At 38.6% G+C, this 26332-nt stretch overlaps 1 protein-coding gene across 3 annotated transcripts in view; it reads left to right on the top strand.

The window, feature by feature from the left end:
- Positions 1-511: 511 nt before the first annotated feature.
- Positions 512-26332, top strand: part of LOC140940276 (ankyrin repeat and sterile alpha motif domain-containing protein 1B-like) — a 38526-nt gene continuing 12705 nt past the window's right edge. Inside the window, exons 1-20 of one of the 3 annotated variants that reach the window (XM_073389198.1) lie at positions 512-708; positions 797-880; positions 3179-3237; positions 4281-4378; positions 5645-5719; positions 6572-6652; positions 7937-8083; positions 10302-10377; positions 11225-11326; positions 12980-13033; positions 14491-14546; positions 15154-15241; positions 15745-15821; positions 16805-16841; positions 17212-17586; positions 19277-19626; positions 22115-22543; positions 23162-24238; positions 25265-25337; positions 25598-25695. In XM_073389198.1, the coding sequence (XP_073245299.1) occupies positions 608-708; positions 797-880; positions 3179-3237; positions 4281-4378; positions 5645-5719; positions 6572-6652; positions 7937-8083; positions 10302-10377; positions 11225-11326; positions 12980-13033; positions 14491-14546; positions 15154-15241; positions 15745-15821; positions 16805-16841; positions 17212-17586; positions 19277-19626; positions 22115-22543; positions 23162-24238; positions 25265-25337; positions 25598-25695 (3537 nt within the window). In that variant the 5' untranslated portion in view covers positions 512-607. The remainder of the gene's footprint in view (positions 709-796; positions 881-3178; positions 3238-4280; positions 4379-5644; positions 5720-6571; positions 6653-7936; positions 8084-10301; positions 10378-11224; positions 11327-12979; positions 13034-14490; positions 14547-15153; positions 15242-15744; positions 15822-16804; positions 16842-17211; positions 17587-19276; positions 19627-22114; positions 22544-23161; positions 24239-25264; positions 25338-25597; positions 25696-26332) is intronic. The other 2 variants (XM_073389200.1, XM_073389199.1) reach the window with 2 other exon arrangements.

Genomic DNA, 26332 nt, shown 5'->3' on the forward strand with positions numbered 1-26332 from the left:
GACTGCTTTCTCAGGTTAAAAATGCATTGAGAGGCACTGCGTATGAAGATTATGAACACATTGTGATTATAAAAACTTCGTTCATTGTTAAAACAGACTTGCTTTTTTCTTGTATCTATAAATTTTATAGCTGATTAGATCCTCCATTTAGTTATTTTGTCAAGCCGATAATTACTTACATAATATTAGGTTTTTGACGTTTGACCTGAGCTTGACAAACTCTGATAACATGTGAACCAGGAAGTTGCTCATGTAAATAAAAAACTGAAATTTTTCCGGTTGTTTTTATAATGTTATCTGAACTGTGTCACACAAAAATTAGCAGAAGGTCTTAGCAACTAGATCCAAAGACGACTAAGTAAAATAAAGAGAGAGAGAAAAAAAAACAAAAAAAACAAAAAAAAACCAAAACCAAAAACCCCCGGCCAACTAGCAAGTCGCCCCGCATGTCGCCCCGCATGGAATGATTGAAAAATCGAAAGAGTCTGGTGCGAGACTTTGAAGCCAATCTCAAAACAAGATGGCCGCTTGGCCTTTCGCAAATGAAGAGAAATTGGGATGGTAATTTGTGCATGAAGGCAGAGACTTTTTCCCAGATTCAGGCAAAATGGGAAAAGAGCAAGACCTTATGCAAGCTGCAAAGAGTGGAAATGTCGCACACATCGAGAAAATTCTCGGCCATAAGGCAAGAAAGTCTGGAATCCAGAGGTATGTTTGTGCTTCATACTGGCCGGAAATTGGTTGATGAGCTGCTCTCTTGCACGCAAACGCAATAATTTGGTTGATATCTTTGCAGCTTAATGAGCAAAACGATAAATCCTAATCATCAAGACGAGCTCGGGAATACTCCACTTCACTATGCAGCCCTCAATGGCCACAGGTAAAAGCTGCATATTAATATTTACAAAAATTCTGATCATTTTAATGACCTTACATACGTATACTTATTACTACTGCATAAAGTGTAGTCTTAACATGCGCCAAGGTGTGGAAATCTAGCCCCAGGAGGTAGGAAGCTAAAGTAATGTTGAATATTTACCCTACTTGACAGTTTGGCCTTTTATATTGTATTTTTAGGCTTCATTTACGTTATGGGAGGGTCCCACCAATGTTTCCCTGAACCAACCGTGTTTAGATTCAAAGTATTCTTCATTCTCTTTGTCAGACAACAACGATTCACGGACAAAACTGTTAATTGACTGAATCTTTTATACACTTTCTCAGGACCCTCCAATAGCTTAATATGAAAAAAATTTTGACATGACATGGACCAGTTAGTGAAAACACAGGTAGCCCAGGCTCAGTGTTTCTGTCATGTACGGGTTTCAGTAATATAGAGAAGTTTAGGTCTGGAAATTTGCCACAAAATGGAAATAAAAAGCAATGAAACGTACCATGTGGCGATTTGTTGTTGTTCTTAATATGCACATGAAGTTTTGGGAAAAATAGTCTCCTTTGTGTACATATTAAGTACAACAAGAACTCACCACATGGTAAGTTTCATCCATTTTTATTTCCATTTTCTAGCAAATTTCCAGACCTAAACTTCGCCCCATAATATGTTCTCTTTATTTACTCATATTATGAAACTGGTACATGACACAAACAGTGAGCCTGGGTTACCTGTGGTGAAAATCCACTCTCACTGCTGGTAAGAAAATACATTGAAATCGGTAATGCTGCCACGTTTGAGAGGTCTTGAAAATGGAAGGTTGTGATTGGTGACAGATCGAGATATGGCATTCCAAAGTTGCAGAATTTTAAAGATGTTTGTATCGTGGAGGGCAAGTTTGCAACAGAAATGGTGGCTGGAAGGCCATGCTACTTTCATGTCTAAAGTGGCTATAGTTGTCCACTGGGATTTAGTACAGTCCGACCTCTATTAAGGGGCCACCCATTAAGTGGCCACGCTCCATTAACTGGCTACTTTCCAAAGTCCCGATTTATTTGTCAGTAAACTGCTGTATTTGATACCTCTATTCAACAGCCACCTCTATTAAGTGGCCGCGGCCACCTTTTTGCTGTGGCAAGTGTATTTTTAAATATGGTTTTTCACCTCCATTAAGCGGCCAGCAAATTATCTTTCAAAGCGAAGTGGTGACAGATGATATAACGTGATAACTGATAACAACAAGAAAACAAGAACTGTAATTTAATCTCCACTATAACAAATCACAAGCTGCGAACACGTGCAAACTTTTCACATCTGGCACTATACAAACATAACAAGAGCTAACGATAGATAGAGCTGACCCACTGTTTTGTTACAACCGAAATCTGTACAGGAAAACCTTATTACTAGTGTACTGTAATTTTGGATTTATCTTCATATATGTTCACTTTTTAAAAGCATTTTGCTATATAGAGTCAATGACATCGTGTTTACTGCCATTCCTATCCAATTTATATTGTACCTCTATTAAGCGGCCACTTTTCAAAGTCCCGAGGGTGGCCACTTAATAGAGGTCATACTCTATATTACTCCGTCTGTTTATCCAAACATTTATTTCCAGTCCTTTGACTGTTGACTGAAAGGGCTCGTCAACTACACATATCTTGGCAAACATCTTATTGGTCAACTGGAGATCACCATCAAGTTAAAAACTGTATAGAAGGTTAATAAATTAATTTTCTTGAGGTAGTCTCTGATTCTGGACTTTTAAACCTAGATATTGGGATTCAGGCTTCTCTGTCACCTGAAATTAACGATGTGAAATATGAATACAACTGTGTATTTTGGGTTTAAACTGCATTTTAAAAATGCAAGCATCATATTTTCAAAAATTGCTTCTTTTGCCTTGTGTCTCAGCTCAGTTTTTTTCCATTAACACATTTGAGTCTAGCCAGTCATTAGAAGTTAGCCAGGTTAAAATCTTCACAGCATGTTAGGTTTTGAAGAGTCGTTGACCAGGATACATACTCAAAAAAATAACTCCGATAACTTGCTAAGTGCAGCTGCAGCCATAGTTTTATTGTGTTCATGTTAATTCTCATTTTTTTTAGTTAATTTGGAAGTGCAATTTGTGGTTAATGAACTTGAAAGGCTATACCATGTGTATACTTTCAAGAACTTGGAGTTGGTTGCTATTTGAAATCAGACTAGTTTGGAGAGTGATAATATGACATACTACTGCTTTGTACTACCTTATTATACTCATGGATTACTTTTGCTTTTTAGGTCCTCTGCAGAGCTTCTTTTGAAGTATGATGCATCAACTAATATTCCAGATAATAATGGTATGTGTTATACTTGAAGCGTTCTCCTTTAAAGACAATAAGAATGATCTGTGATTTTTAAGGAAAGCGCACCTGCCACTGTCTACTTAACTTATTCAACATTCTAAATGGGTACAAGAAAACCACTACATAAATTTGATGCCCATCAAGTGTTGCATTTCACATGTTGCTGTCTTTCAAAAGAGGAGGGTGCTTTATCAAGCAGAAGAGGTCGTAACGTGGCCTAGGAAAAATTCCTGTGAATGTTTAGACACCAGAACATAAAGAAAAATGATGACAGAATTTTAAGGGAAGCTGTATTGTCCTTCATGTACTGTAAATTCTCTATTAAGTGCTCCCCAGGGTTTTACTTATTTCAAACTCATCTGAGAATTGAGAATGGGAGGCTTATTTAGTTTAGAAAAGACAATAGTGTCAGTTCTCCATAAAGAACTAGAATACAAAGTGAAAAAGCTTAAGAACAAGAAGTTAGAGGTCGTGCAGCCAAGGAACAAAAGGAAATGGTTCAGTGCACATGAAGTTTTACAGTTGTGATTAATTAATACAGTCTATCGCTTATTAGTGAAGAATCATTAGGAGAGGGGAGGGGGGCTTACAATGTACATATGTGTAAGAGAGAAGGGGGCTTATTTGAGATGGGGGACTAAAAAGAGGATTTCAGTTTCTGGTAATTATAATAACTACATTCGTTTTCTGTAATAGGAAGGATGTTGTGCTTTTTGATTGTTTAATGATTTGTTTTTTCATTTTCCAAAAAAATGGTAATTTGGGCAATGGGAAACAAAAAATGCTATAAGTGTTGCCTTTAATAACAGAAACCTCCTCTACATGTGCAGCTGTACATTGTATGGTCACTGTCAGTACCATATCCTGCTTTCGCAGGTGGGGGAAAGAGAATAGTCAATACCTAGCCTTCCAGTTGTGCTATCAGAAACTGATCATTGCCTGATCGTATTTACAAGTGCAGTGCACTATTTGTGATCCTTGTAAAATATGGTGAACATAATGTACTTATTAGTTTTTCTCCATTTTGTTCTGACTAGGGAACTATCCACTTCATTTAGCTGCATGGAATGGCCATGCTGATGTAGCTAGAGTACTAATAAACACAGGACCATCAAGAGCAAATGTCAATGAGCAGGCAAGTGAAAAAACATACTTTGACAGTTTTCTGATCCTCCAATTTTTTTAAGGGATTTCCTTTTGCCTCACACACACCCACTTTATTAACAATTAACATTTACATGTCCACCCGCAAATAGCAGGCGCTAGTCTAGGCGGGCAGAGATACAGGGGTACAGCAATCAGTGAAAAATTACAAATAAATATTTAAATATAAAAATAAGTAAATGAAGCTTAAATGTAAATAAATGACATTTACAAAATCAACCACTTGTAGGAGATACTGGTAAATATAACTGCGAAACTAAATTATTTTGTACGCTATGTAAACTGTATAAATTAAACTGTATAGTTTGCTATTTTTTGAAGCAGAATGGCACTTCATCATAATTGTCCTCTTCCTCTAATAATGAAAGCAACATGTCATGAAGGGTTTAGTTTTACCGTTTGTCTCACGATTGTCACTTTGATATTGATCGTGCCGTTTCAACTGCACACTGCAGGTCTTCATCAGGCGATAGTGTTGATTTACTGAGTCAAACTATTTGTACCACCGTGGTTGTTAGTGATTGGTGTATCACAAACCTTGCTTGTAGTTGGTGGGTTTCGATCCAAATCATTGTTGGCCCTGTGAGAGGATGAAACTGATCCCTTGGCAGTACGTTGTGGTAGAGGTTGGTTGTCATGTTGTCTGATTGTAAACATTCAAGCTTCAGGAATCTCAGTTCCACTGTCCCTGTTGATGTTGTTCGGGTGAAGTCTTAGTATGTGGATAGCCTCCTTAACTCTACGAGAGTACCGGTGAGGTTCCCGGTCAATAAACTTAACTTCGTCCCAGTGTGGATAATGGCCGGTCTTATTGGCGTGTTCAGAAACAGCTGAAGTTTGAGTTCCTGAAAGCCATATATCCCTACCGTGCTTCACCCTAAGATGATGATGAAGACCTGCAGTGTGCGGTCGAAATGTCAGGATCAATATCAAAGTGACAATCGAGAAACAAATGCTAAAACTAAACTCTTTATACACATTATCCATGATGATTAATGTCTTTCATGACAACATGTCATTGATATGTTTTTTAAAACCTCTCTTGGGGTGTTGCAATCAGTTAGATGTGGATCACGTCAATCATAATTTGATTATATAACATGTAGAAGTCATGATTTTATTTATTGTTTTATTTACATGCAAAAGCCAGAAATATATTCCTCCATGCCTTAGGAAGAAGAATGTATAAATTGGAGGTTTGAGACTGAAAGGTTGCATGTACATTTTTTTTCCAAAGAATGGTACAGAGGATACAGCTTTACATTCTGCTGCTCAGTTTGGTCACAGCCTTGTGGTTGCTGTTTTACTTGAGGTTTGTATATGAAGTTAGTTTTATGTCACTTTTTATTGAACAGTACACTTGCAGTCATACCTCCCCTACACCCAGTGACCACTCAGGATTTGAAGATGTGGTGGTCGCTTATTGCAGTTGGTCACTTACGAGATGTTGAGCCACAACACGTCTCTTCTGAGAAGAGCTCGGGACACATTCTTATTTTTGGAAGAGAATTATTTCATGCAATTTTAAACATACAAGTAACTTAGTACACCCAATCTACGTACAAGAAAGACACTGATCAGGCCATGCGTCAAGTGTTTGCTTACAAACAATGAATTTTATTAATATCATCTATTTGAATTGCGGGATGAAGAAATAAAATGCAGAGAAGATCTTCATAGTTGAATTCAAATAGAATACTGTAGAATAGAATGGAATGGAATAGACTAGCGTATTTTATTTAAACACATGTCATGCTTTAAGCTCATTCACACTGTAATTGTATATTTTAACTACCTATCTAACAATAGAGTGTTCACAAAATGAAAAAAAAAAGGCATCAATGATTTTAACAAGTATCATAATTTACTCCATAATTACATGTACATACATGTGTAGCCCCAATTAAAAATTAAAAATTGTGAAAATAAAGTCATTGCTTGAGGTTTGATCTATAAGGCTTGACTGGGAAAATTTTGGTGTTTTGGATCAGTGGTTGCATGCTTATGGAAGGAGTTTGCTTATGAGACGTGGTTACATATGGAGGTTTGCTGTACTTACAACAAGGTATAGGCAAGCAAATGACACATTAGTGCATCCTAACAAGGCTGATGATTAATTCCATAATACCATAAAAATTGATACATACTTTTTTTTTTATTACAGAATCATGCAGACCCCTACATACGTAACAATCGGCAAGAATCACCTCTTGACTTGGCAGCTCAGTATGGTAGAATGGAAACTGTAAGTGATGGTGCTACTTCTGTTCTGACCATTTAAATTGAAAATGTGCTGTCTTCAAACCCTAAGTAATATCCTCACCAAAAGCCATACCATATTATTTTATTCAATTAACCACCCTGGGCACTATTAAATTTTTGGACCTTGAGAGTGTGCCTTTTTTTGAGGCTGGGAGCTTATTAAAATAATTTTCACCATTTTCAGCAATTTTAAGTATGTATATTTTGCAACAAGACAGTTAATGGTAATAACAAACCACAAAGATGTAACAAAGCAAGGTTTCTGTAACATTCTCTGAAGATTACTCCCTCCTGGGGGAAGTCTCTTATTAGTACTTATTCAATTATTTTTTCTGGGGGCAGGGGTGGAAGGGAGAAAGGGGTGGGTACTTATTTCAGGCTGGGGGCTTATAAGCTTTTTCTGCCTTTAGGATGGGCGCTTATACGAGGTGGGTGCTACTTCAGGGTTGGGCGCTTATTTGAATAAAATAATACGGTACTCATTCCTACTCTATAATTTCTTCCATTTCATTTTTTATAATATTGTTATGACAACTCTGTTAGGGACTGTTATTATCTTTTTGAAGCAGTAACAGCATGTATTTGTTCACCCACCACAGTCATTTTTTCCAGTCTGTCCTTGGGTTAACTGTCACTATCATCCATCACAAAAAGTGAGCTCACCCATGAAAGGAGTCACACTGCAGTCTATAATAATTACAGCCCTGCACGCGCTCCAAGTAAATTGAAGTTTCTAAATGAAAAAAAATTCTTTCAATGCACAATATGCTAGTTTAGGAAATTTATAAGTGCTGGTATTGTAACCAGCAATCTCTAGCTCTAATGTTTATGGTTTTTTTATTGCACTTTATAGGGTGTAAAAAAATCAGTTTTACAGCTTGCCATTTGGGCAAGCTGTAGCTATCATGTACTACCAGTAGCCCAAAGGAAAAAAATAATTGATGAGCAAGATTGATTACAGTTCTTCTGTAATTTGAATTCCTCAAGAAACTTCACTATCAACAAAGAATTCACTGGGCCAATAGCAAAATCCACTAACCTAATGGTATCAGAAACTACTCTTTTTGCATGCTGCTCTCAGGGGGATAAGTTTTTAAGAAGGTTTCTTTGGTACACACCAGAAAAAAAAAAGCAAAAACAAAAAACAAAAAAAACACTTTAACCTTTAATTGGGGTGAAAGTGACCTTTTATTTTGAATATTATCTGTGTGCTTGCAACATTTGAGATAATTACATTACCATACTTATTATATGTTCTTCATTTCAGGTTAAACAGCTCTTGAACTACCACCCAAATCTACTTGAAGATATGAGTGCAGTCAGGAGTCACACCTCTCTTCATCTCGCAGCCAAAAACGGTCACATGAATGTAGTCTCCTATTTTCTCAGCTGTGGAATGGATGTCAATATAACAGTACGTCTGTTTTTTCAATTTTTATTTTTAGAAAACAAGAACATACAATGTTGCTGGAACAAGAAATGATATCCAGTATTTTTGGTTGGCCTCAGGGAGCCTTAAATACAGCATAAAAATGATTGAAGTTTTGAAGAAACAAATTCCTTGTCACTAGGTCCCTCACAACAATGTAAAAAACAATAATCAAATAAAATTAACAATCGAACCTAGCCCTAAAACAAAAGAGCTGCAACGTGCACATATTGTAGGTGTCCAAAGAAATAAGAAGCATTAAAGAGGTACAATGCTACTGATTTTCAAGAAGTGTACTCTAGCTTAAGCCATGGGTCTTAAAACCAGAAATGTAGAATCAATTGTGCATTTTCTCCTGAAAGTTTAATGTGTACATGTATGAAAGTGAGTTCACGATCATCACAGTAGAATGAACAACCTAAGCAGTTGAAAAAGAAGCTGAAAAAATTCCTGACCTTTGCGATGACTGGATGCAACACTCTATCCATTGAGCTAATCAAGCCATCTGAAGAGTAAGCCATTCATATTTTAATCCGCAGTTCAAAATATGATTCATTTCATTATTTCAGTTTAATGACTGTGTACTTGATTCACAAGAAAGTTGTAAGGGGTGCCTTAGCAGTCTACTACAATACATCTAGCCATTAATTACATCCTTCCCTTATGGTCCTGTTCAACCTAATATAGACATACCCTGGGGGGGGGGGGGGGTACTCCCTTATGAGGGCTTAATAGGGACGTGCAGCCAGCCAGGGTATGTTTTTCGAGATTTTTGTGTTAAACAGGGTATCGATTTTATCATTTTTTGTCTTAATTAGGGTATCGATTTTATCAATTATTTTTGACTTAAACAGGGTATTTTCTGATTGTCAATGGATTAAATAAGAGAGAGTTTCGTATTATTGTCTTACAGAGGGTATGGTTTCAGGTTAAATGTCTTAAACAGGGTATCAAAAATTGGAATTCTGCCTTAAACAGGGTAGGAAAATCAGCAATTTTTGTCTTAAACAGGGTCAGGGTATGAGGGGCCAGGCCGCACCTCCCCACCCAAGGATATATCAAGTAACCTCCCCCCCCCCTCCCCCGGGAAGACGTACCCTTAGAAAATCTGATGTTCCACGATATAAACCCCTCAAAACAGTGGAACTACATATTAATGCATGCTGGATCTATCGGTGAGGATACAACCCCCAAGTCAAAGCATCTTAGAGTACACTGAAATACAGTTGAACCTCTCCACAACAGCCACCTTGGGGACAGAAGAAAGGAGGCATTGCAGCGAGGTGGCTGCTGTAGAGAAGTTTAAACAAGAGTCAATATATGTATTGTGTGCCAAAAAAGTGGCCGTTGTAGAGAGGTGGCCATTAGTGGACGTTCGACGACTGTAATGGTTATTCTAAGAGTATGACTGACAATAGTTAGAAATAAACGTTTCACTTTTAACAGCAACAGAGATCTTCACTTTTGAAACGAATTTTAATTTTTCCTGTCTTTTTTTTTTTCACTTTTAAATATCAATCCAGCACTTAGCAACAAAGTTAGCATTTTCAGAAATTGTAGCTTTTTTTCTAGGAAATGCGGATATCTTTTCAGTTTTTTCTCCCAGATTGTGATTTGCCATTCCAACCTGCATGGGCAACTTCTTATTTTCAGAAAAACCATTACTTTGCATAGTTTGATCCCCAGCACTTCAACTATTGTGAATCAAAATGCTTTCATCCAAACAAGCCACAGTCCCAAATTATATTATTTTAAAATCCACTCGTAAGTGGTCGCTTACGGGAGTTGGTCTCGTAAAAGCAATTGCACTACAGGGTGTCTCTTTCAAGATGTGCAGATGTCAGAGTATTATTTTATTGCATGTAACTTCCCAGTTATGTACATGTGTAGTTCCATGTTGTTACTGAGTGTTCTTTGTATACTCTGTATGGTGTAGTATATACAGTGAACAAAGAGACCACACCATTTGTCAAGTGGTTGCTTACAAGAGGTTAAAAACAATGGAAAACGCCAAGAGAGAGGTTCTAATATTATATTGCTTTGACTGGGAAAAATGTTTGTTTTTGATAGGTTGTCAGTTAAAGACATGGTTGCTTACAAGAGGTTAACGTTGTTGCACATGAAGGTTTAACTTTATATAATAATATTATTTTTGTAATTGTTTCACGCGACTTAATGAATGTATTATCGTTCTCTTAACCAGTGTTCCTCCGGTACAGCCCTTCATGAGGCTGCTTTGTTTGGTAAAGCAGATGTTGTCAATCTTCTCTTACACTGTGGTAAGTTAGATACGGCTTCACTAGTTCATCAATCATAATGATTCTCTGTGTGGTAAATTTTCATACCCACTCCCAGACAAGTTCTCAAGGTAGCCAAAATAGCTTAGTACATACAGCACATGTACACTGTACTTGCAGGTTTTCAATGTGTACTAAAAATTATTAAAAATAGAACTTCAGAAAGTCACTTTAATACACTTGGAAGAGTGGAAGCAGAGGACAGGGCTATCATTAAGAGGTGGGGGCCAGCGATTTCCCCCGGCTACTATGGACATGGCCCCCGGCTACGTTCAAAGGAAAATAGAAGAAAAATAGAACCAAAGAAACCCCTAACTGTTAGATTCCCCGCCCACTTGTTGTATTTGCCCTCTAACTTGAAATTTAGGGACAACCCTGAGAGGAAGAAGAAAATGGTGGTAGAACTGAGAAAGTGCACTTTGTGATTTTAAACAATCAACTCAAGGGTTAAAACCAAACTACTATCAATAATATTATAAGAAAAATTAATGTTATTAAGAGAGGATGAAACTTAAGTTGAAACTTATAAAATTTAATGTGTGGCTCTCTTAAGTGTCCCCAACTAACTTGAGTCACTTTCCTGATTCAAGTATGCATGTATCAAGAGAGAAATCTTTTGGAACTGACAAGAGAACATAACAAACTCAACCCACAGAATTATGGTGTTGATGCCGTGGTTCAAACCCAGGCCATAAGTGCTCTCACCAATGCGCCATTCCTGTTCTCCCAAAAGGAAATTGGTCATGCTCCTTCCAAAGATCTCACTTTTCTCATTTTGGGATCTCCATTTCTGATTGCAATTTTGCCGAATTATAATGTACTTTTTCAGGAGTGGATGTGACAGTGGTGGATCACAATAATAAAACTGTGTTAGATCTGCTAGCTTCTCACCCTTCAGCAAGAACAACAGAAATCAGAGATCTCATATTTGGTAGGTCTTGTCGAGTACTTAGGAGCCATAATTGAAAAAAAAAAACCTTACAGGGCTGTGCTCTAGCAGAGATTGATGGCTCGCAAATGACCTACTTTTCCCTTTAGATCACTAAGAAATTGCATGTCTTAAATCAAAACTTACCAGCTAGTTAATTACTGGCTTACACTGTAGACTTGTCATCTTAGACCGAGTTTAGGCAGCTCCAGGCAAATTTTTGAACAGACAAAAACTTGCTTGGATTTTCCTTTCATGTACCCTGGACTGTGGAACTGTGCAAGTTTTGAACAGCAAAGTGTGTAAGTTTTTGGCCTGATCAGATTAGTTGTACATGTATGGTTCCACTTTTACAGGGACTTGTGTACATATAAAAGAAATGTACAAATGTTTGCACAGTTTGTACAGTAAAAGCCTAGACCCTCTACATTTCATATAATATGTTAAAAAAGGCTATTTCCAATCCTGACTCTGACAAAAATTTTTATGGACTTGTGTCAACACTACTGTTAAGTAACAGAATTTGCACAGTCCTGTGTAAATGGGTTGCACAGGTGAAAAATTCTACTGTTTGAAAATAATACATGTCTTTGTCTTGAAAATGAAATAGGCTAATGGTTAGTTCTGACTAATTGTTAGCTCCGTTTATTTAGTTTTTAAATGAAGATGTGATCATCACAGTGGTAATTATTATTGCAATATTTTAAGCAATTGCAAATTTACTTGAAAAAAAAATGTGGGGACTTCAATGGGATTCGAACCCATGGCCTCTGTGTTAACACTGCTCTCTACCAGTTGAGCTATGAAGACCCGTACATTGGGAGCAGGCCAATTTGGTGAGTTCATCTTTACCTGTAAGAGGATTGAAACATGAAGATGATGTGAACTGCGGAAATACAAATTTAACAAAGGTTCAAGATCATCGCAGTGGTAATTGGAACTCAACAAGTTTGCCTGCTCCCAATGTATGGGTCTTCATAGCTCAGTTGGTAGAGCACTGCAGTGTTAACACAACTAGAGGCCGTGGCTTCAAATCCCTTTGAAGTCGCGAAATTTTTTTGCAGGTTAATTTGCAATTGCTTACATTGCAATTACCTATGTAACGATTTATATTTTCATTTGAATTTGTAATTCCACAGTTCACATCATCTCCTTATTTAGTTTTTGTTCCAAACTTATATGCTGGGTACTTTGTTTTTTGTATTTCTACAGCTATAATTTTCTTTGAGCATAGGGACCTTCCTTTGCTGCTCACAGAATTGTCACATTGCATACGTACAATAAAACACATTTTATTCACATTTCGAACATACAATAATTATAAAAATATACATGTATTATAAGAGCAAATATTACTTTAAGATTTTTTAAAAATATTATTTTGTCACAAGATTCAAAACTAAGTTAAATAGCAAAAGAAACAAAATAAAAGTAGCTAATAAGGATCTTTTGCTAACTTTCTTGAAACAACATTTAATTGCCCTTAGTTAATGTTTAATTGTTCAGAATTTTATTGTTTTGCCATCTCATTTTTACCCCATTATTGTTTCTTGCATTGTGGTAACCTGCATTTTTATTTTGATATAATAACAAACCCTTTGACTCACTTCTAATTATTAACACTTAATTGTTTTAACTATTACTAATTACATGTAGCCTCCAGCCTTAAAGAACCCACATGTACATCTAGCTTAAAACGACAGTTTACTGGTGAGTGGAGCTTCATTTTCACTGGTGCACTAAAATTAAACAAGCACTACTAGTTAGTGGTATAAAAAACATACAACAATAATTATTTATACTATTGTTCTTTATGTGCTCACACAGTCACACCATCAATAGAGTGTCTAAAGATATTGTCTATGGCCCCTCCCCGCCCATTGTTCATACATCACAACACTGTATAGTTTAGTGCATTATTTTATTTAAAATACACGTTTTTTCTCTTCATCTCACTTTTTTTTGTATGATAGTGAGGACATTACAAGGAAAGCCCCCTTTTCAACTTTTACTACCATTGGCATGGATATTAGATTGATGTCAGTTTCTTCTCTGCTAAGCTAAATCATCTTTTCTGCATTTCCACTTGCTGGAATTTTCTTTTCCACTTGAAAATTTGCCAAAGTAAAGTTTACCCCCTTATTAGAGCACCCTCCTTTGAATAGGTGCATGAGTTCCCTTAAGACCAAAGATTTAAAATACATGTATAGTATTTTTATTGTGTATGCACAGGTGCTTTAATTTTGTAAATTTTGGGGGGAGCATGTTATTTTTTGACAAATTTAAAATGATTACACATACCAGTTGGCACACTCACATACATACATACAATAGTTTTATTTAAACACTATATCAGTTCATATTTATAATGCTTTTCCATCGAGCCATGTGTTACATTAAATCCTATTGTTATATTCCTACACTTTCACTCAACTAAACAGGGACTGTCATTGGTTGATTCTTGGTCACGTGGCCTTGAATAAAATCAAATGTATCCGTCCGTGATACATTTGAGCAATTGTTCCCTGCTTGGGATACATCACAGCACGTGATCAAAGCATGGTGGAAAGTGCCATGACCTAAGGGGGATAAACACTGCCAGTTTTCACTTTCGGGAATGAACAAAACACAAGGGAAACATCAGGACTCTTGGGAAAACAAAACTAACTGTTTCCCTCGGGATTTGACATTAAGTGTATACTATTAATAAGGTAATACTTAAAATTATTGGGTGTTTGTTTTAATGTTTAAATTATCATGGATTACAAAATTGAAATGAATAGAAAAAAAATTAATTTCCTGGCAGCGATTCTTTAAAGGCATTCATAGTGGTTTGATTTTGTGTTCCAGACTGTTACACCTCAGTAGTGAAAACTTCATTTCCCTGCCTCAGACAGTGGCCTGGGAATGAATAAATTATGAGCTGACCTCCTTAAATTGTGGGAATGAATTTGTGATGAATTTTTGAAAAAGCCATGCACTAATTCTTTCATTTGTCTCTTATTTTGACTGGACGAAAAGTGTCAATAAAAAAGTAGTAAACTCAGTGTTCACATCACCTTACCACCTTAGTTAAACTGTGTGTAATTTTGTATTCAGTAGGTGTCTATAAAGCTTGATCCAACAGTAGTTTTTGCATGTAGCTTTTATGCTTTTATCTTCGTCAGAATTCCAAACTACAAAGAAGCCTTTTCCAGGAATTCATTCATCAAACACATTCCATGTGAGTTTGTAATTATTGTTAAACTGCTATGCATTTAGATACCTTGTAAAGTTTAAGGGACCCATTTCAAACTTCACATGCATTGAATTATTATAATACTAAGGAGGAAAACCTTGATTTCTTGCTCATATGCATTAGATTTTCCTTTAACCTTGTTACTCCCTAGCTCAGGTAGAAATTCATTTTAAATTCGAGTTTTAAAAAAAGTAAGTCCCACATGAAAGTTTATAGTATCAAATAGCAATAGTTGCTCCACGGGAAATTCCTGTAAGGCTGTCATCTTTAGAACAACATTACCACCCTGAATCCAGGGAACTCACTTCACGACAGGTAGAAAAGTTTAAGATAATGGAAAAATTAATTGGGCAGTTGTAAATATGAGCTAAGTGATTTTGATGCCAGCAATGTTTTTTGTTTATTATATATTTTGTACAAATAAAGTAAAGCCCCATATATCATTCTCCCCTATTGTGTGCACAAGACGTTGTTCTAACTTGCAATATATGCTTGGCAATTCCCAGCCATCTGTTCATCTCAGCTGTTGCTTCTTTTGTTATCAAATTGAAGTCTTACTGTATGTCTTTCTTGTTTGTCTTTCAACTTTAAGGGATTCTCACCTAACCGACCAACATCAGCTGTTTACCCAAGAAACCTTCATTATGATGATGTTCCTAACCCAGTACCATATCAAAAAGGTTGGTTTGGATTTATTTATTTCTTAAGGAAGCCAACATCAAAACTCTTTGAGAAATTATATGAGGTTAGATAAATATTTATTTAACAGAGTTAACAACAAGGAACGCGAGCGTGGTCAGCGGTCAGTCGTTTGGCTCAAGCGCGGTCAGCCTTGCTTGCATCATCTCCATGTGCTCAATACAGTGTTTTCGCGTCGGCCATTCTCTTTGTTTAGCCTTTGGATCATTCTTTTACCCCCATCCCTCCCCCCCCCCCTTAATTCTTCCATTGTTAAATTAGTGTGACGGGTGCCTGGTTCCATTGGCGTGGGGGCTCATGGCTGGAGGGCGCGGGTTTGCCAGCCATGGGGGCGTAACTCTGTCTAAGGGCTGGCTGTGCCAAAGGTGGAAGCCCCTGGACATCCCGGGCACCCACCTCCACTCAGCGACACAGTTGTTAATTATTTTGTAACAATGTTTTTGTCAAGTAAACGTTACCTGTGGTGATGTTTTCTTGTCATTAGATGTGGCTTCACGTACTCTTCGTAGGTCTGGTTCATATGATTCAGTCCCACCCCCCCGAACAAGACAGGAATACTTGGTAAGTGAATATAAAATCTTATGACGTGGTGGAACCACTTGATTAAGGACTTCTCTCGCTTGGGTCACTAAAATGCTTCACGTTCTTTATTTCACATTTTTTGCTTTATTTCAGTGGATTTTGGCTAATTTAAAGGCAACTAAACGGGTCCATTAGTCATAATTAAATACAAAAACTTGCATTCATTTATTGCACTGAAAAAGGTGTTGGTTATACTAAAGTAAAGGAATGATTCATATTGGTAACCCTTCATCAGAGTAAATCTAAATTCAGATTAGAGCAAATCTTAGTTGTAATCATTTTATGTAAGCAAATTTTTCCTCTTAATTCAAACAATAGCTCCAATTATTATTTTGTAAATGTTAGAATGAGTAAGAATTTAATGATGGATGATGATGACAATAACATAAACTATTTACTCATTGTAACAATTATTGTTACAATGAATAAATAGTTTATGTTATTGTCATCATCTGGGCCTAACTCCTGTGGCTCTTTCTCCTCTTTGGATCTTTAAATCTTCGTGGTTCTTCATCTTTTTCTCTTGTCTTCTGGTGCCTTTGTAATTGCACTGTGCAAAATTGCTTCTTCTTTCATTCATAACACATGAGCTAATTCCAACCACCATCTCCTTTGGAGTCTTCATTTATATGCCGATCAGCACTGTATTGCTTTGCCTTTGCAGTTACTTCTGCAAGGCTGGAAAACAGAAGAAAAAGGAAACCAAACAAAATCCCTGACTGTTTGATTCCCCACCTACTTCTTGTATTAACCCGGCAGCGTAAAATTTTAGTGACAGCCTTGATTCTGGTTGCTCTCTTTCATAGCCCTTTAAGATTGTTGCAAGATATTTATGCTGGGAGGTGTTTAGGTTTTATTATCGGCCAGGTTTCTGTAATTAAGTAGTAGTGTATTTAAAGGTCCCATAAGTATAAGCAGTCACAATAGATTACATGTTACGATCAATATTTTTTTCTTTGCAGAGGCAATCAAGTTATGATACTGTCCCCCCTCCCAAAGGTTTGTTAATAGTCTTTATTTTGTGAAAGGTTTGAACCCAGGAGTCATTTCAAAAGTAGGTTGAGTTTGATCGTCCGGGTGAACGTAGTCCTGAATAGGACTGTTGTTGTTGACAGTGACTGACGTTTCGACAACCTGTGCGGTAGTCATCTTCAGAGTCTTCAGAGTCTTCGGTAGTCATCTTCAGAGTCTTTATTGTACTAAAAAGTCAGGTTTTATCTCAGGTTTTGTCTATAGAAGCACTATTTTTTCAAAAGTAAATGACTGAGTCAGTCTTCTTGACAATCTATTAATGTTACATTTCAATCCCTTCCGGGAGTTACCCTTATCAATAGCTGTGTCTAAAATAATTACTTTGTGATATGTTTAGAAATGACCAAATCCTCCGACTGGACTAAATATGATGAAGTGGAGGAACGATCTCCTGGTAACATTCAGCTTTCCAATGCTACCAAAGGCTACTCACTTCTTGGACCAGCCGAAGAGCCCGCCGAGGGGGCACCACCCCAGCTCACACCGCAGGATATCCATGGAGGCTATGCCCTCATTGGGTTTCCTGCGCAAGGAGAAGGAAACAAACCCTCAAGTTCGTCGCGACCTGACAGCACTTATTCTGAAGTCAGAAATGAGGGCGACAGTTTTGCGTCAGTTAAGAAGTCTTCTCCGTCTCAGGCTGATTTCAGTGACTACTTTCTTGTTGGATCTCCGGCTGATGGTAACGAAAGTCAACCTCTGCCTGCATCAGGTATGACGTTTTCAGTTCTTGAGGTATCTTGCACAGTCAAATCTGTAATATATCAATTTAGCCAGGGCTAAAAGCGAAGCTCTGGTTAACAATACTTGTAAACAAAAAAAATCAAATCGTGTGATGCTAAACGAGGAGGGAAATGAAAATGGCATCAAGATCAATAGATCTAATTAGCAAAAAAACAAATTGCACATGCTGCAAAAAATGGCATCAAGATCAATAGATCAATAGATCTAATTAGCAAAAAAACAAATTGCACGTGCAGCACACTTTTTTTTCTAATTAGCAAAAAAGAAACAAGAACAAATTTGCACGTGCAGCACGCTTTTTGTCTTTCTTTGCCGTTGTTTTGCACAACTACAAAGCTGTTTTGTAGGACTAAAACATCAAACTTCCTAGTTAGACATTATTTTTATGGAGGAATTGTCGTATGTGCTTACCCAATATTTTGCCTCCTGTGTTCATGTTCGCTTTTATTTTTCACTGCCGCTCATTTTTACCTTGCTGGCCACTAGCATTTCTCCTTGTCTCACAGCCGCTTTGAATTTTCATGTTTTTCTTCCTACAAAATTCGTCTCTTTTTTTTTTTCAATCACTCGCTCTGTTATCCAGTTTAGTGTAAACATAAAAAATAACGCCGAAAAAGACACGACTTTGTTGTTGTTTTTTCTTTCTAAAAGTCCGGGCGGCCATGCGATTTCTTTCCAAATAAAACCTTGAATTGCATTTGGGTTGCCATACCTGTTGATTGAAGTATTTTACATTGGTATGCCTGTGGTGAGGTCGGGCGGGAGGACGGGCGGTGTACGGTCACGTGATTACCAAATTTTCTCGGATGGGTAGTTTATCACATTTTTTTACCCATGGTGCTCCGCTGCGCGCGCTTCGCGCGCGAGAGCTCCGCTAATAAGCAATCACCCTTGAGGAATGGCCAACTTACCTATTAGTTCAGGTCGACCATTCAACCTTTCACTAGACAAAAAATTCCAAATTTTATTTTGTAGAGTGCTCGAAAACAAATATTACCGTGTGAAAGTACTTTTAAAGATGTTTAATTTGAATGGTCACGCAGCAGGATTTCGTCCACAGACATGGAATCGGGAATCCACTGTGATAGAATTCGTCCGTGACATTATGGACCTTTTTGAATTTGAACCAGTTTTGTAGGACCTTGAACTCTGAAGTGAACCTCGAGCCTATTTAGCGTCGATCGTCTCACTATTTGAACTGATAAGTCGTTTTAGCACCTGAAAACTGACATTTTTGAGTGACACGCGTGTGAAAGACAGTAGAGCCGTAAAATACCCTTATCGCTTAGTTTTTTATCTAGAACGAGAGAAGAGTGTATGTAGTTTTTTGACAGAGTTTTTCTTTCGGAATTGTAAAGTCCGTGTAAAAAAGTGTAGAACCAGAACCTGAATGAAACCCTGAATTTCAATTTCTAAAATCCACTACCTGCATTCCGGAATCCATAGCGTGGAATCCAGAATCCAATACTTGAATTATATGGGTCATTATACGTTTCTGGGAAACCGCCCACCCACCCCTCCCCGAAGTCAACATTTTGCCGTAAGTGAAAACTAAGTGTTATTTGGTTAGGGGACGGGTAGGTAGGCAGTTTCCCAGAAACCTTTAACATTACATGGGGCGATATACTGTTTGTAATGTTTTTTTTTTTATCTTGAAGGTATGGTTTCTGAAGAGAACTCCACCTATTTCTTGCTTGGGGGGCATCCTCGCAGAGACGCCCGTGAGAGTTACGACACTGTTGCACCTAAACCAAGAGCAGTATCACAGCAGAGTATCTATGAAGTACCACCACCAATGTCCCAAAAGGGTGGAGGTGATGTCCAAGGGAATAATACCATACCCCGTCAGACTCCTCCCTCTAGGATGTTGAGGCGCTCATCTTCGGATATATATGAAAATCAACAAAGGCGAGCTACTGATTATGACTTTGTCGCTCTCCCGGGACGGAAAGCTACACTTGAGGCACCTTCGTATGACAATGTATCTTTACCTAGTCAAGTTCCACAAGTAAGTTATACTCTAATCACGCTGAAATGATTATAAAATATTTTGTGACTAATCTAAATAATCCCAATACACAGAATTAGGAGCAGGCATCTGGTTTTTTGGTGCGCAATACAAAGCGAGCATAACGGCATCACAAACACAGCGTCACAGTATTATAGACATAGCGTTACAGTATTATGGACACAGCGTTACAGTATAAAAGACTCAGCATTACAGTATTGTAAAGATTAAAAAATACATACAAATTTTATTATCTTTCCTGAAGGGGCTTTTCAAAGACAATATAATAATCTATCAAGTACAGAAGAAAAAAAAATTAAAAATTAACTGGTCAATACTAATTAGTATTTACCAAATCAGTGAATAGCAATTTTCGCGCGTTTTGATTGGCTCCGGTAACTCGGAATATCCTTGGCTATTCACTGTTTTGCGACCGGAGCCAAGATGGCGTCTCGTTTCGAGACTTTTTGGAAAGACGAAATTTGAGCGATAAATGAAGCAGTCGTACAAACAATTACCAAGAAAGCGACGAACTTTGGCTTGTCATTGTTTACTGGTAGGTAGAAAATTATTTTCATGCTGAATTTGCAACAAAATCGTAAAAATGCACTTGACAAAATCCCCGAAATGTTTGTAAATTGTAAACAAAGTTGCTACTAAGTGACCTTTTTAATTTACATTAAGTTTCTTTTTTTCATTTTTATCCAACTTATTTGATAAATCCCAAAACAACTCTCCCCCTCAGGACCGGTGAACAGCGCTAGCTATACCGTGTATACCTCGACACTTCGCGTCCCGGTATCTCTCACCACTATTCACCTCCCCTTCAGGGGATAGTTGTATACTATTGCGATAAGAATTGACACAGCGTCACAGTATTATAGACTCAGTGTTACAGCATTAGAGACACAGCGTTACAGTATTATAGACACAGCGTTACAGCATTACAAACACAGCGTTACCGTATTATAGACACAGCGTTACAGCATTACTGACACAGCGTCACAGCATTACAGACACAGCGTCACAGCATTATAGACACAGCGTAACAGCATTACAGATACAGCGTCACAGTATTATAGAAACAGCGTTACTGTACTAAAGACATAGCATTACCGTATTGTCGACTCAGCTTTACAGCGTTATAGACACAGCGTTACAGTATCATAGAAACAGCTTGAGACATCTCACAAGCACGCCTTAAATACTTCTGCAGTTACCACGTAACATCGTGTAGATACTCTCAAAATATATTTACCCTCGGCTGGAAAGAAGTCTTGTAGAGTGGGAAGATGGTTCAGACTGTTCATAGCCTTGCTAGATATTAGACGCATTAATTATTGCGCGCAATGTTGCAGAAATAGAAGAAGATTCTACTGAAGCAATGTCTCTTGAAACAATTTCACTCGCTGTCAGGGCCTTCAGGCTTGAAGTGAAAACTTTCCCACTAGAATGTTGGAAAAGTTGCCCCCAGGCCATTTATTTTTCAGTGGGGATCTGACCATCCACTTAACGCCAAAACATAATGATAATGATAACGAAAAAGAAAACGATAACGAAATGATAATGATAACGATAATGATAATGATATCGATAACGATAACGACAAGGAGAACGAGAATGATAACGAGAACGAGAACGAGAATGATAACGAGAACGAAATGATAATGATAACGATAATGATAATGATATCGATAACGATAACGATAAGGAGAACGAGAACGAGGAAGAGAATGATAACGAGAACGAGAATGAGTATGATAACGATAACGATAAGGAGAACGAGAACGAGAATGATAATGAGAACGATAACGAGGACGAGAACGATAACGATAAGGAGAATGAGAATGAGAATGAGAACAATAATGTGAATGATACGGTTCTTACAAACCGGTTTTACATCACGTAGAAGTCTCAATTCTAGAGAGTAAGTCCTGTTACCTTAAAACCCTAATCTGCAAGCACTTTCTTAAAAAGAAAAATCTCTAATCCTGATTTAAAAAAGTCTGCATTAATGGTATCTGGTAAGTCGTTCCAAAGCCTTAGTGCGATAAGCGAGAAAACTCTCTCGCCGTAAGAAATCGTTTTAGTCTTTGGAACAGACAGCAGATTTAAACTGCTTAAAAGATGGAAACCGGGCAAAAAATACTCAAGCATTATGAAGCACCATCCTCAAGTTTAGTCAGTCACACACTGCCGTTGGTGGAATCTCAATTTCCTTGGGAAAGATGATTTTTCAGTCAGTTACACAGGCGTCTTGGAAGAAAAAATTCGAGTACACTCAACAGGAGATGAACCTGTGACCTTCTGGTTTCTGGTCCAGATGATCTACCACTGAGCTACAGAATACTCGTGGGTGCTAAGGCCACTAAACTAGGTTCATGTGACAAACAGCCTGCATACTGCTAGGACTAGAATGTCGATATGTCCTAATTCACAATGACAAAAACGTGATGGTCAATTCCCGTGTTTCTCATTTACACCTTAGGATCAACCAACCAACCAAGAGACCCCTGCGGCATCTACGATAAGGTCTCGTCCTCAAGGAGACAAGATGTGTCCCCTGACAGATGCACAAGGATACGAGTTTGTACACGTGCGGAAACCAGAGAAAGGAACAGAAGAGTCTGCGCCTGAGATGCAGCCCTTTGCTCCGCTGCCTGGTTATTTGCCTATGGGTCCCGCGCAGCCTGACGCCGGTTATGAAGTGTTGAGTGCGCCAGCCGAGTCTCAGGATCAGTTAGGAAGTTATGCTGGCGAATATGAGACACTTTCTATGGCTGGACCTCAAAGAACAGGGACCCAGACAGCATCCAGTGCAAGGAGCATTCCATCATCAGTCCCTTTATATGAAGTGCCACCCTCCATGTCACCCCCTGTTTATGAGATTGCTCCTCCGCCAAAACCCACGAGCATGGTGAGCTTACAATTAGCGGAAAGCTGTGTTTTGGGTACATAGTGGAGGTATACTGTAAAGCCACCTTCAAACACCTTCAGGGTCTGATAGTGAAGACCAGTGCGTCTAACTAACTAGATAAATAACTACCTTTAGTTACTAACTTGCTAACTACTAACTAACTAACTAACTAACTAACTAACTAACTAACTACCTAACTAACTAACTACAGTGTAACTAGCTAGCTAGTAAACTAACTAACAAATTAACCAACAACTAAGTAAATAAGCTAACTAACTTACTGACTGTCTGTTAAAAGTTCGTGTCTTCAAAGCAGTCTGTGTCTGGAATGTTTATGGTGGCAATGCTCTCGGATATTTTTCTTATAGCAGTTGTCATCCGCTGAGTGTATTATATAGTATCGGTACTGCCAATGAGCTTTCATTTGAAAACCCCTAGAGTGAACTGCTCAGTAGCAACCCACCACTTTTCTACTTTAGGACGGATTGAAAACGTTAGCGAGATTCTTTGGCAAATCTCAAAGCACGGTAATGGGGATCCAAGGCAACTGTGAAAATATTTATCATAACTCAATTGCGGTCTACTCTAAGCATTGACCTTGTCTTTCTTTTCTTACAGGCCCCACCCATTCCTCCTAGACAACGCTCTGGAGGACAGTCGCAGCCATCGGTCACTGGCGAAGTGCAGTGGATTGAGAAAGAACCGACACAACCTAAATCTCCTGCGCGAAGACAAAATGAATATTCCGACTGGCGTCCTGCAATGTTTGGAGAACCTGCGTCACCTGGGAGGCCATTGTCGCCTGGGAGGTCTGTGACGGACGCGTATGAACAGGTGCGCATTGAAGGTCCTAAAAAAGGGACAGTAGATCGGGGGAGAGCCAGACAGATAACCATGCAGCATACTGGAGGGGAATACTGCATGCTGTCGCCTACTGCAGTAGGACCTAGGGAAACGGAAGGTGGGGAGAGCGCGGTTGCGGGTGAGAGACTGCCCAGTTTGACCGAACCCGTGATGACACCACCCTTTTCGCCTCCATCACCCAGAACGGCCGAAGCGTCTGTTTTTGAAGCGCTTGGCTCATTACGGCCGTCAAACGTGCCGACGATTCCGGAGGCGCATGAGGCAGACGGAGATCAGCAGCGCGATAGTAAAAAACGGCAGGCACCGATTCCAAAACCGAGGAGAAATTTGCAGAATACAACGAAGCCCAAAGTTCTTCCCCGCCATGACAGCTTGTTAGATGAGGAGTTTGATACACCCGCGGATCCCAAACGAACTTCTGGAATAGAAGTAGTGAATCAAGACCCGTTCAGTCTTCCACCTGTCGTGTCCTCATCAGATACTTCACCAAAAGACAAACCAAAGAAAAGTAATTTTGCTGAGTTGCACAAGCGCTTTTCGCCATACTCGTCCAGGGAAGACATCTTCAACTACACAGACGATGCGCTAGCAAACAAACGCGAAGAGCCCGATGGGGCAGAGAATGAAAGTGATGTGAAGCCATCGCCCTTGGTTTATGAGAATGTGCTGTTTAAACGTCGGGACGAAGAAGAGAATGGTGAAGAGGCGACTGATATTTCAAACAACACAACTGAAGAAGGGCACGATGAATCCGCGGAAAGACCTGATTCCTATAGGTTAAGCAAGTTGTCAGCAGATAGCCCCATGGATGAGAGGGAGGAATGGGAAAAGGTATCGTTTTCATAGTTGTTAATTAAAAGCTCTTTAGTTCAGTCTTATAGTCTGCAGAACAGGCGCATAATTCAGGTGAGCACGAATCGGGCGTGGAACTCGAGTTAAGCGCGTGCCTTCCGTGCCTTCCCTCATCGCGCGTGTCGTGCGCTCTTCGCCCGCGGCATGAGGGATAAGCGGAAGTAAATCAATCATAGCAACCTTTGGGGTTAAATTTATGCACTATTTAACCCAGCCTGGCGTTCAGGTTGACACTGTGATCAGCTTAGTTCCCACTTTCTTAAAGTTTACGAACTTTTTTTAAAGTTCCAAGAGTGACCAAAGTGAATTTTCTCCTAACAATAAATCAACTCATAATCAAGGAATGTGGTTATGAGAATTAAAAAAAAATTATCACCAAAAGGAAATGCCCTGATCTGTTATCAAATTATCTAAAGTCTCTTAAGGAAATGTATGGAAATCAGTCGGGAGAATTTGTATGTAGATATTGGTGCTTGAGAGTACAAGTATGAGATTCAATATGAATTTGATTTTGGAATTTGGAGCCACTTTCATTCTCAGATCTGTGATTCTTTCCGGGCACATCACGTAAACAGAAGGAACGACCGGATAAGAACGATATCACAACTGACTATCTGTGGTACACCAGCGTGGTTTGAGAACTCATATTTGTGGTAATAAAACTCCTTTCTCGCAACCTCCTGGCCAGGGACACTCTTCTGCCCCAAGAGCGAGAGGCATTTGCTGACTTTGCTCTAGGGGATGGGAAGAATGGTTGTAGAAAATTCGCACTCATTCTTACGTTGCTCAAAGCATCTGGACCCAGGTTGATACAGGGCTTCTCATTAAAAGAGGGGATGCATCTGTGTCTTCATATCTGCAAAAAGACATAAAAAAAGTAAGTTTTACGTCAAAATTGAAATACGAACAATCGAAATGGAAGGGTGGCCACGCGCGTTAGGGTAAACTAGAAATTAAAGACTGATGTGGTTTGCTTAATTTTAGTTCTATTTCTTTACTTGTCAGATCGAAGCTTTCTTATCATCCATTGGCCAGATTGAAGTGCCTCAGACGATAGAGGAACAAATTGCTAATGCAGGTTAGGTCTTTTCTGTCTTTCTTTCTGTCGTAACAGAATTACCAAAAAGATCACGTATTAAACAGCATAGGCTCTCGATTACAGCCGCTGCTCAGGAAATACGCCTTCGCTTCTTTCCTCCTTCCCTCGGGGAGAAACAAGACCAGACCCGAGGGAGCGGCGGTCATCGAGGCCTTTAAGAGTACTGATTCCCTCAAAAAAGCATGACTGAACATGGGTCACACGGTATTCAATTCTTCCATTTGCCTTTTGTGTTGCAGGTAAAGCGGAAACTGTACCGGATTGGCTTAAGGCACTAGACTTGGGCCAGTACGAATCCTCCTTGATGGCTAACGGATTTGATAACATACGTTTCTTGGTAAGACCTTTAGGTCACAAGTTCATGTTATGTGGATCACCTAACGTAGTAAAATTGAAACTGGTAGAATCTCAAACAACGCATCGCCCGGTTTTGCTGCATGAAGTTCAAACGAGTACTGCTTGTTCACTTTGGATAGACTGATTTTGCTTTCCATAACTTCGCAGCTCTATTAAAAGAAGAGGAAGCAGAATGTTTGTGCGTGCCAAACTTGGCAGGGCTATTACCCGAGTGTTTTTTCTTTATCTTCACTTAATAGTAATGTTTTCTGGTCTTTTACAAAGAGATATGTTGAAAGAAAGGTTAAGTTTGGTGGAAAGTTTTTTTCGAGCATAATTATTGTCACGCTTGTCACACAATGTTTGCCGTCTTATTTCCTCTCCCGTCCTATTGTGTAAGTTCAGTATTCTTTTTAATTGAAGGGAGATAGTGTCAATACCAAGTAGCCATTTTGTAGTTACTTGCGACACTGAGTTTGTGTTGTGTCGAACTGCACTGATGGACTGTTTCAGCCACGCTATTATTACGCTATTATTACGCTATTATTATTTGCGAGAGAGACTGGGTCAAAATTCTTCCCCAAGACAGTCCCACAGTGCAATTCGACACAACACCCACCCAGTCTCGCGCACAGCCT

Source organism: Porites lutea, chromosome 6, assembly GCF_958299795.1.
Source record: "Porites lutea chromosome 6, jaPorLute2.1, whole genome shotgun sequence".
Taxonomy (NCBI): domain Eukaryota; kingdom Metazoa; phylum Cnidaria; class Anthozoa; order Scleractinia; family Poritidae; genus Porites; species Porites lutea.